General features: G+C 38.5%; 1 protein-coding gene across 1 annotated transcript in view; it reads right to left on the reverse strand.

Annotated features, from left to right (window-relative positions):
• LOC122679941 overlaps window positions 1-12,540 on the reverse strand; it is a 405,877-nt gene that overhangs the window by 151,103 nt on the left and 242,234 nt on the right. The window contains 1 exon segment of the mRNA XM_043880800.1: window positions 10,106-10,427. Coding sequence (XP_043736735.1) covers window positions 10,106-10,427 — 322 coding nt within the window.

The following is a 12,540-nucleotide window of genomic DNA, read 5'->3' on the forward strand; positions in this document are numbered from 1 at the left end:
CCTGGTGTGCTGCAGTCCATGGCATCGCAAAGAGTCAGACTTGACTTAGCAACTGAACAGCAACAGCAAGATTAAAAAAAGTGAAAATTATTCATATACAATGCATGGGAAACCATACAGCAAAATTATTCATGCATTATGAGAGCCCCAGTAGGAAAAAAGAGAGAGGCAGAAAGCTTATTTAAAGATCTAATGACTGAAAAATTCTCAAATTTAGGGAGAGAAAAGGACAACTTGATTTATGAAGCCCAGAAGTTCATAGGTAGGTAGAGCCTGAAGAATTCTACACCAAGACTTACTATAATTAAATTATCAAAATTCAAACACAAAGATAATTTTGAAAGAATTAAAAGAAAAGTGACTTGCTACATATAAGGGAGTTCCTGTCATAAAGCAGATTTCTCAGGAGAAACCTTGCTGACCAGAGAGAACAGGGTAATGTATACAAAGCACTTAGAGAAAAAAATCTGCCAAACATCAACTCTTTATCTAGCAAACTGTCCTTTTAAAATGGAGAGAGATTTTTTTTTTAATTTAAAAAAAGCAAAAACTGAGGGGTTTCATCATCACTAAACTTGTCTTGCCTCTCATTAGTAAAGATCAATATGAAGAGAAGTACAGAATACTGATATATTGTAATCTCAGCACATGATTTTAACCATGTTTTGTAAATCAAAAGTCAAACACAGCAAGAATAACTATAACCACAGAAGTTTTCTGGTGGAAAAAGAATATTTAAAGGAATAAACTCTGATGTCAATGATATAAAGTGTTGGGGAGATAGTAAAATATAGAGTTTCCGTGTGCTATTAAAGTTGTTACCTTAACTGTACTTAACTTCAGTTATAGACTATTATAGCTATCAATTGCTTGATGCAAGTTCCCAGGTAACCACAAGTATAGTGGATAACAAAATAAGGAGAAAAGAGTCAGAGCATACCACTATGAAAAATCACTTCACAAAGAAAGCAACAGAAGAGAAGAACAAGAGAACTACAAAACAGACAGAAAACAATGAACAAAGTAGTAACAATAAGTCCTGACCTTTCAATAATGATTTTAAATGTAAATGTATTAAAACTTCCAGTTGAAAAATGTTGAGTGGCCTGAATAGATTAAAAAACAAGACCCAACTACATACTTTAGATTTCATGACACACATAGGATGAAAGTGAAGAGGTAGAGACAGAGAGTCCATGCAAATAGTAATCAAAAGAAAGCAAAGTCAGGCAAAAGAGAAGTTAAGCTAAAACCATCACAGGAGACATAATGATTAAATAGTCAGTTCAACAAGAATCGATAACCCATGTAATTATATATATATTCAATATATGCCCCCAACATCAAAAAATGTAAATAAACAAAGCCAACATTGACAGATTTTAAGGAGAAATAGAAGCAATACAAAAATATCCCACTGTTTATAATGGATGGGTCTTTCAGACAGAAAATCAATAAGAAAACAACAGAACTGAGCAACGCTATAGGCTAAATGGCATTACCAGACACACAGTGCCCATTCACCCAGAACACTGACCCATTGAGCACATTTTTACCCAATGTATAGAAAAATACACATTCTTCTCAATCACACATGAAATATCCTCCAGGACATGCTAGATCACAAACAAGTCTCAGAAAATTTAAGAATATCAAAATAATTCCAAGTGTCTTTGCTGAACACAATGGTAGCTAGAAATCAAGAATGAAAAGAAAACAGGAAAAATTCATAAATACATGAAAACCAAATGACACACTTATATTTTGAGGCTTTTTTCTATTTATATAAAGAATGCTATTGAGATTTTGATAGGGATTGCATCAAATCTATAGATCACTTTGAGCAGTATAGATATTTTAGAAATATTAATTCTTTCAATCTATTAACACAATGATTTTCCAATTATTTGTATCTTTTAATTTTCCTTCATTGAAGTTTAATGTATTAAACATTTTATAATTTGAAAAGAAACTGACTTTTTTTAAAAAGGTAGAAGATGAAAGTAGAGATCAAGCATGCCATTATTTGGAGAGCTCCGAGTTAGAGAAAACTAAGATCATGGCATCCGGTCCCATCACTTCATGGCAAATAGATGGGAAAAAAATGGAGACAGTGGCAGACTTTATTTTGGGGGGGTTCCAAAATCACTGCAGATGATGATTGCAGCCATGAAACTAAAAGATGTTTGCTCCTTGGAAGAAAAGCTATGACCAATCTTGACAGCATATTAAAAAGCAGAGACATTACTTTGCTGACAAAGTTCCATCTAGTCAAAGCTATAGTTTATCCAGTAGTCATGTATGGATGTGAGAGTTGGACTAAAAAGAAAGCTGAGCACCAAAGAATTGATGCTTTTGAACTGTCGTGTTGGAAAAGACTCTTGAGAGTCTCTTGGACTACAAGGAGATTCAACCAGTCTATCCTAAAGGAAATCAGTCTTGAATATTCATTGGAAGGACTGATGCTGAAGCTGAAACTCCAATACTTTGGTCACATGATGTGAAGAACTGATTCATTGGAAAAGACCTTGATGCTGGGGAAAATTGAAGGTGGGAGGAGAAGGGGACGACAGAGGATGAGATGGTTGGATGGCATCACCAACTCAATGGCCATGAGTTTGACTAAGCTCTGGGAGTTGGTGATGGACAGGAAAGCCTGGCATGCTGCAGCCCATGGGATCGCAAAGAGTCAGACATGACTGAGCGACTGAACTGAAGTTGCATAAGCCCCAATACTGATAAGACACATAAATATTTGGGGAAAATACTAGTTGAATCAGTTTTTAGCATATTTCATCACTCTCTGCTCCTCCTATCTATCACCTAACCCTGGATTTTGTTATTTCTTCCACCTCATGCAAGGAAACATTATCTTAAATATACAAATGTTTATTGATTTAAAGATGGGTTTGTTGAAAAGGGAAGTAACTGCTACAGAAGTGAAGGGTAGGTATATAGGTGGGGTTTGTAGCAAGTAAGGTGAGATCATAAAATGTTTTGAAGCTAAGGAGGGAAACCAAAATAACAATGCATCATTGGTCATCCAAGGAACATATTTTGAAAAGAAGAAAAGGGAATCAATTACCTAATTTTTTAAATTCCCTTGTTTCTGAGTATATTCTGATTATTTATTGCTAGAGTTCTTTCTGGTAAAAGACTACCTAGTAATGCCTGAATCCAGTCAAAAAACTAGACTTCCAAAGAAGAAAAATATAACCCATAAAAAAATTTTTAAATGAGCAATCATTAAAAGCAAACTTAAAAATTACAGAGATGATTTAATTGGCTGATAAGGTCTTTAAACCTCTAACATAAACACTGAGGCATAAAAACAAAGTAGAGAAAAAATAAGCAAATGGAGCTTCTAAAACTAAAATACAATATCTGGAATGAAAAATTGTCTAGATTAACTTAATAAGAGACTAGACATTACAGAATAAAAGAATTGGAAATTCAGCACATAGCAATTGACTATCCAAATTGAAGTAGAGAGAGAAAAACATGAGTAGAAATTAGTATCATGAAGGATAATATCAAACCATGTAAAATATATTATTTGGAGATTCAGAATAAGGGATGAGTAGAAAAAAATATTTTAAAATGATAGATGGAATTTTTCCAAATTTAATGAAGCTATAAACCCACTGATCCAAGAGGCTAAACAAACCTCAAACAAGATAAGCTGAATAAAACCACCTAGGGCACTTGATAATATATTGCTGAAATCCATTCATAAACAAAAATAACTCTTAAGAGCAGCCAGGAAATTTTGACACACACTATATAGGGGAACAATGTTAAGTATTACTGACTTCTTGTTTGAAGTAATGCAAGCCAGATAATAATGCAAAAGCATCTTTAGAATACTCGGTGGGGGGAAAATATTAACACAGAATTCAGACACTTTTGAAAATAATATTCAAACCTGAAAAAAATTAAAGTGTTTTCAGATGAATAACAGATGACGGAATGTGAGGTTATCAGACATACACTACTCAAAAATGTTATCTAAAGGTCTAAAAGGTAAAGGAAAGTGATAATAAATGAAAGCTTGGATCTACCCAAAGCTATAAGAACTGTGTTAAATGATAATTCTGCAAGTAAACATTTTAAAAACTTCTTCTCATTTTAAAAATACTACAATATTTAAGACAAAAATAACAATTTTGTATTAGAAAATTCATAATATATTTATAAGTAGAATATATGACAATAGTAATATAAATAATAAGAACAGGGAAATAGAAGTATACTATATTAAGGTCTTACATTATATATTAAGGGACATGATATCTAAAGAAAAATGTGATTAAAGAGTAATGTTTTCAACATTATGATAAGCTCTGCAAAAAGAGATATAGCCAACAAACCAATAGAGTACATAAAATAGAGTATTAAAATGCTCAATTAAAGATTAAAATAGGAACAAAAAAGCATAAAACAAACAGCAAGCTAGTAAACTTAAACACAAGTATATAAATAATTACATTAAATTTAAATAATTTAAACACTCCAACTAAAAGCAAGATGATCAGACTAGATAAAGTAAGACAAAATCATACACTCTGTAAACACAGAAACATAGGGTCACAAAGATATACCATGCAAACACTGATCAGAGAAAGCTGTATTATATATATTAATATTATATGAAGTAAGCCTATAGGATAAATAATATATTCAGAGAGAAAAGAACATTTCATGATGATAAAATACAAAAGAAATTATGTAGTTTCAAAATCAGTATGAAGCAACTGAAATGGTGTTTAGAGGAAAATTTACAGCCTTTATGCTTCCTTGAGGCTTACATTAGAAAAGAAGAGAAAACTGAGAGCAAATGATCTAAGATTCCACTTCAAGAATCTATAAAAATACAGCAAATCAAAACCAAATGATAAGAACAAAAGCTAATAGAAATCAACAAAATAGGAAACATACACAATAAAGAAAATCAACAAAGTCAACTGGTAATTCTTTTTGAAAGGCTAATGAAACTGATAATCCTCTAGCAAAAAAATCAATCAAGAAAAACAAAGAGAACACGAATTTAACAACACCAAGAATGAAAGGGGGGTTATCACTTTAGACCTTAGCAGCAACCAGTCCATCCTAAAGGAGATCAGTCCTGGGTGTTCATTGGAAGGACTGATGCTGAAGCTGAAACTCTAATACTTTGGCCACCTCATGCGAAGAGTTGACTCATTGGAAAAGACCCTGATGCTGGGAGGGATTGGGGGCAGGAGGAGAAGGGGATGACAGAGGATGAGATGGCTGGATGGCATCACCGATTGGATGGACATGAGTTTGAGTAAACTCCGGGAGTTGGTGATGGACAGGGAGGCCTGGCATGCTGCAATTCATGGGGTCGCAAAGAGTTGGACAGGACTGAGTGACTGAACTGAATTGAACTGAACTGAATATTTAAAAGATACATTGTTGTTCAGTCACTAAGTCGTATCCAACTCTGCGACCCTATGGACTGCAGCACCCAAGGCTTCCCTGTCTTTCACTATCTTCTGGAGTTTGCTCAAATTTATATCCAAATTTATAGTCAGTGATGCCATCCAACCATCTCATCCTCTGTCGCCCCCCTTCTCCTCCTGCTCTCAATCTTTCCCAGCATCAAGGTCTATTCCAATGAGTTGGCTCTTCACATCAGGTGGTAAAAGTATTGGAACTTCAGCTTCAGCATCAGTTCTTTCAATGAATATTCAAGGTTGATTTCCTTTAGAATTGACAGGCTTGATCTCCTTGTTGTCCAAGGGATTCTCAAAAGTCTTCTCCAGAACCACAGTTCAAAAACATCAGTTCTTTGGTGCTCAGTCTTCTTTATGGTCCAACTCTCACATCCATACCAGACTACTGGAAAAAACATAGCTTTGACCTTTGTCAGCAAAGTGATGTTTCTGCTTTTTAATATGCTGTCTAGGTTTATCATGGCTTTTCTTCCAAGGAGCAAGCATCTTTTAATTTCATGGTTGAAGTCACCATCTGCAGTGCTTTTGGAGCCCAAGAAAATAAAATCTGCCACTGTTTCCATTTCTCCCACATATATTCGCTTCCCAAGTGATGCTAGTGGTAAAGAACCTTCCTACCAGTGCAGGTAGACATAAGAGACATGGGTTCAATTCCCTTCCATCCTGGGAAGATTCCCTGGAGGAGGAAATGGAAACCCACTTCAGTATTCTTGCCTGGAAAATCCCATGAACAGAGGAGCCTGGCAGGCTACAGTCCATAGGGTTGCACAGAGTCGAACACAACTGAAGAGACTTAGCACTGCACATTTGCAATGAAGTGATGGGACTGGATGCCATGATCTTAGTTTTTTAACAATATCGGGCATGTTCAGGGTGGTGTGGCCATAGACTGATCTTAGTTTTTGAATGTTAAGTTTTAAGTCAGCTTTCTCACCCTCCTTTCACCTTCATCAAGAGGTTCTTTAGTTCCTCTTCACTTTCTGTCACTAGAGTGATAACATCTGCATATCTGAGGTTGCTGATATTTCTCCTGAAAATCTTGATTCCAGTTTGTGCTTCATCCAGTCCAGCATCTCGCATGATGTACTCAGCATATAAATTAAATAAGCAGGGTGACAACATACAGCCCTGTCATACTCCTTTTCTTGTGTTGAACCAGTCCACTGTTCCATGTTTGATTCTAACTGTTGCTTCTTGACAGGTAAGGTAGTCTGGTATTCCCACCTTTTTAAGAATTTTCTACAGTTTGTTGTGATGCACACAGTCAAAAGATTTAGCATAGTCAATGAAGCAGAAGTAGATTTTTTTCTGGAATTCTCTTGCTTTTTCTATGATCCAACAGGTGTTGGCAATCTGATCTCTGGTTCCTCTTCCTTTTCTAAATCCAGTGTGTACATCTGGAAGTTCTCAGTTCATGTACAGTTGAAGCCTAGCTTGAAGGATTTTGAGCATTACCTTGCTAGCATGTGAAATGAGTGCAGTTGTGTGGAACTTTAAACTTTCTTTGTCATTGTCCATCTTTGGGATTGAAATGAAAACAAACTGACCTTTTCCGGTCCTGTGGAACTCCATTGCTGAGTTTCCCAAATTTGCCAGCATAATGAGTGCAGCACTCTAACCACATTATCTTTTAGGATTTGAACTAGCTCAGCTGGAATTCCATCATCTTCACTAGCTTTTTTCTTCTTAATGCTTCCTAAGGCCCACTTGACTTCAGACTCCAGGATATCTGGCTCTAGGTGAGTGACCACATCATCATCATTATCTGGGTCAATAAGACCTTTTTGTGTAGTTCTTCTGTGTATTTCTGCCACTTCTTTTTGATCTCTTTTACTTCTGTTAGGTCCTTGCCATGTCTTTCCTTGAAAGTACAACTACAAATATTTGAAAGCACAAAAAATGGAAAATCTGAAAAACTGAAAAAAATCTGAAGTTTCTTAAAAACTTCCCATTAAGAGAATTGCAGTCCTCCAATGTCAGCTCTTCCACAGAGCACAGAAATGATTTCTACTCTGAATTTATCCTAAACACAATACTTCACTTTCAACAATCTGATAAAGAGGGTGAAATTATCTTTCACCCCACTTTCCTAAAATTGAGAAGAAACTCCAAGACTTCAGTTTCAATTAGAGAATGGAAACAGGCATGCTACTCTCTTCTTACTTCTTCTGTGTCACCACTTTGACCTGCCTTCACTAATACTTGTTTCTGAAAATATAGAAGGGTTAGACCAGAGGGAAGAAACTGACAGAGATTAGCACAAAAAAACTGGAACAGTTCATCAGTTCAGTTCAGTTCAGTCGCTCAGTCCTGTCCAACTCTTTGCGACCCCATGAATTGCAGCATGCCAGGCCTCCCTGTCCATCACCAACTCCCGGAGTTTACTCAAACTCATGTCCATCCAATCGGTGATGCCATCCAGCCATCTCATCCTCTGTCATCCCCTTCTCCTCCTGCCCCCAATCCCTCCCAGCATCAGGGTCTTTTCCAGAGTCAACTCTTCGCATGAGGTGGCCAAAGTATTGGAGTTTCAGCTTCAGCATCAGTCCTTCCAATGAACACCCAGGACTGATCTCCTTTAGGATGGATTGGTTGGATCTCCTTGCAGTCCAAGGGACTCTCAAGAGCCTTCTCCAACACCACAGGTCAGAAACATCAATTTTTCGGTGTTCAGCTTTCTTCACAGTCCAACTCTCACATCCATACATGACCACTGGAAAAACCATAGCCTTGACCAGACGGACTTTTGTTGGCAAAGTAATGTCTCTGCTTTTTAATATGCTGTCTAGGTTGGTCATAACTTTCCTTCCAAGGAGTAAGCATCTTTAATTTCATGGCTGCAATCACCATCTGCAGTGAGTTCATAAACCTGTGAAAATCTAAATTAGAGCAGCGTTAGGGAGTAAAAACTATAATCAAGGTTAAAATGCCATAGCACCCTGTTAATTTTTAAGTGCATCCTAACTGAAATTAATATTGAGACACTGATTTTCTTAAAACAGCAACATTAGGAGCTCCAATGTCACATAAACTTGCAGCATCACACACTGCATTTTTACTCAGATACTGATTTATCTAAATAAGCTGGAAAACCATGTAGTGTTTACACAAGCTTATCTGCAGTTGGAACCATGATTAGGGCATGGTGGCAATAGAAATGTTACTTGAAATGCCAGAAAACAGATTTTCTTAAAACAAAAAATCCCTATCTGAAACTCAAATGCCCCTTGAAACCAATTATTTTTAATAATGATAATAATAGAAGAAAACATTTGCAGTGATGAATAGGTTTTTGCATAGATCACGGTAATGATTTCACAGATATATACTGACCTCCCAAAGTTCTAAGTTGTATACATTAAATATATACAGCTTTTTGTATGTCAGTCATACCTCAATAAAGTAGCTTAAAATGAAAGTAATTCTTTTCTTAGGGGTCTCAACTAGTATCATCAAAGATCTGCTGAGGGTGAGATTGGAAAAGTCACTTTTCCGGTGATCTTCCCCAAAAGAGCTGATTAGCCATGAGCTGCTAGAAATGTACTGCAAATATTCTCAGGGCTCCCCCTGTCTCACCCACCAGATGGCTGACCATTTTTAAAGACTCAACTACCTACATTAGGAATTCACTGTGATATCTGACTTTTCCTCTAGTCCACCTAGTCTGATGGCATTAATGTGTAAAGCATCTAGATCTTCCACCATTGTAATAACAACTGGAAACTGTGACCACCTACTCATACCCTAGTCTCACTGCTACCTTTACTGTCTCCACCTTGGCATAGTCCAATACGCTTAGCACTGAGCACTTCTCATGAGTCACTTCAGATCCTATTAGCCTCACTGACTGTTACACTTGATGTGCTTCAGCTACTGTGTTGTTAATTTCCAAGCTTCATATTTTGCTTCTCCTTCAACAGCCCCACAAACAGAATGTGAGCTCCCCACCGAGGTGGCCAGGTGATGAGACTAGCCCCTGCCACAAATCCTCCTTCTTGCCCTGACTGTGACCTAGGACCTTCAAATGCACCAGTGAAATCCCCTCATACCTTTTCCTTGTGTTGCACCCTGAATCCCGGTGTTGTCACTTCTCCATGTGTCTTCACGCTCTCTTTTGGCTTCTCATGCTTTGTTGAGTCAGCCTCCGTGCAGCCTCCCTGATCTGATCCCTTCATACCTCTGGTGACTCTGTTTCTCTAAGACCAGAGAGCGTAATAAACTATGCTTGCCTGCCCCTCTCTTATGTCCTCTCTTGTGGCCAAACCTGAATGGCCATCTCAATAGAATAAAAAATAATCATGATGAAACTAATCTGTCACATCATTGTATAAAATTATAACCCAGCAGTTGTACCTGTTTGTAACATTTGACCTCACCTCCTTGCCTCTTATGATACATCACAGAGATCTGAAGGGTCCAGCTGCCCACAAGTTTGGAGTTTTTACTGTCCAGGGCCAAGCAAACCCTTATACCCCCTTGAGAACCTAATGCTTTAAGAATCGAGTGTAACCAGAGTCTTCCCCCAAGGGTCCTTTAAAGCATGTGATCTGGTTTCCCCATGGTCATTCTGTGAATGAGACCAAGGTGTTTCCTGCTGGGAATCCCCTCCCAAACCAGACAGGCCTTACCTGAGCAGACTGCTCCAACATCCTGGTCATGAGAGAAGGTGTCATTATAGTTTTTAAAATCCATATAAACACAATTATAGAGCTTCAAACTTGATTCAACCTCTCTACTCTCACAGGAATCATACAAAAACCAAATGGGGCCAAGTCTTGGTCCAAAATAAGACCCTCTGGGAGTATCAATGGCAACTCCACATTCCAGTAGTCTGCACACCTCTTCTACAGCTGATGTGAGCCAGTACTCAGTATACACTGTGCCCCATTCTCCTTTGTACTTCGCTTCTACTCTCCCCTCACAGCGGTGGGCTCCATCCTTCAGCCTCAGCTCCAGAGCTGCAAGACAGACACAGACACAGGACACAGGAGAGATTTTAAGAGAGAGTGCAGTAGTGTGTTGGTAAGTATTAAAAAAAAAAAAATCTTCTCTCTGAGGGGAAAAAAAATCCCTGCATTTGTTTACTTTTATGATATAAATATTCCCACCATGGCCAACTCGAAGCTCCCAGTGTGCCATCACTGAACCTGGAGCAGGAAGGGAGGCACCAGGTGTTTCTCATGAGCCCGTAGAACCCACTCCAGGGACACCACTGAGGACAGGCCTCCAGAGACTCTGAATACTGCCTTCCCTGTAGATGTGCCCAAGGCTACTAGGGCCCAGCTCCTCCATCTCAGTTACAGCTCATAGCCTGAGATCCAGGGAGGAATCCTCCCTCTCCTTCCCTGTCCATAGGGAGCATCTCATCCAGCTTAGGAACAGAGGGCTCGGGCAACAAGCTCTAAAGTGTCCTGATTGTCCCTGTCACCTGGTGTTCACATCCTTGTGTAATCCTCACACTCGAATGTATCTAGCATGTAACAAATGGAATTTGGCAAAAGTGATGAGATGTCACTTAAGAGATTAGGTTTCAAGATGACTCTGGTTTCCCTTTGGTGACCTATCTTACTCTCTCTCTCGGTCTAATGAAGCCAGCTGCTACGTTGTGAGCTGTGTATGGAGAGACCCTCATGACAAGGAACCAAAGGAGGCCTCTTGGCAGCAGCCAGCAAGAGACTGAGGCTCTCAGTTAAACAGTCTCCTAAAGTCTGAATGCTGCCAACCAGGTGGGTTTGATTGGTACCCACCCCTCGTTGAACCTTCAGACGATTGAACCAGTGAGACAACACGAGTCAGAGGACCCTGGTAATCCTTGCCGATTCCGAGCCCATGGAAATTATGAGGTGCTAGATGTTTGCTGCTTTAAGCTGTTGTTTTGTTTTGTTTATTTATTTTGGGCTGTGCTGGGTTTTTGTTGCCACTCACAGACTTTCTCTAGTTATAGAGAGTGGAGGCTACTCTTCATTGTGGTGCATGAGCCTCTCATGCCGGTGACTTCTCTTGTTGCTGAGCATGGACTCTAATCACGAGGGCTAAGATGCGAAGTTTTGCAGTAATTTGTAGCACAGCAACACATAACTAGTGTAGGAAGGCACTATGCTAAGTGAAAGAAGTAAGACAGAGAAAAGCAAATACTGTTTGATCTCATTTATATGTGAAATCTAAAAAAAAAACACAAATTCATAGATAAGGAGAGTAAATTGGTGGTTGCCTGGGTAGGGGTGGGAGTGGGAGGAAAGGATGATGGTGGTACAAACTTCTACTTAGAACATAGATAAGCCCTGGGGATGGAATGTACATGTGACTGTAGTTGACAATTGTTGTTTAGTCATGAAGTCATGTCCTACTGTCTGCAACCCCATGAACTTCAGCACATCAGGCTTCCCTGTCCTTCACTATTTCCTGGAGTTTGCTCAAACTCATGTCCATTGAGTTGGTGATGCCATCCAACTATCTCATCCTCTGTCACTCCTTTCTTCTCCTGCCCTCAGTCTTTCCCAACATCTGGGTCTTTTCCAATGAATTGGCTCTTCATACCAGGTGGCCAAAGTATTGGAGCTTCGGCATCAGTTTTCCAATGAATATTCAGGGTTGATATCCTTTAGGATTGACAGATTTTATCTCCTCGCTGTCCAAGGGACTCTCAAGAGTATTTTCCAGCACCACAGTTTGAAAGCATCACTTCTTCAGCACTCAACCTTCTTAATGGTCCAGTTCTCACAAGCATACATGACTACTGGGAAAGCCATAGGTTTGATTATAGGGACCTTTGTTGGTAGTGATCCCTCTGTTTTTTAATATGCTGTCTAGATTTGCCATAGCTTTTCTTCCAAGGAGCAAACATCTTTTGATTTCATAGCTTCAGTCACCATCTATGGTGATTTTGGAGCCCAAGAAAATAAAATCTGTCACTGTTTCCACTTTTTCCCCATCTTTTTGCCAAAAAAAATGATGGAACCAGTTGTCATGATCTTAGTTGACAATACTGGATTGTATATTTGATCATTGCTAATAAAGTCAACCTTAAAAGTTCTCATAACATACACACAATAACTATGTGATG

The sequence above is a fragment of the Cervus elaphus genome, chromosome 22 (genome assembly GCF_910594005.1).
Source record: "Cervus elaphus chromosome 22, mCerEla1.1, whole genome shotgun sequence".
Lineage (NCBI taxonomy): Eukaryota > Metazoa > Chordata > Mammalia > Artiodactyla > Cervidae > Cervus > Cervus elaphus.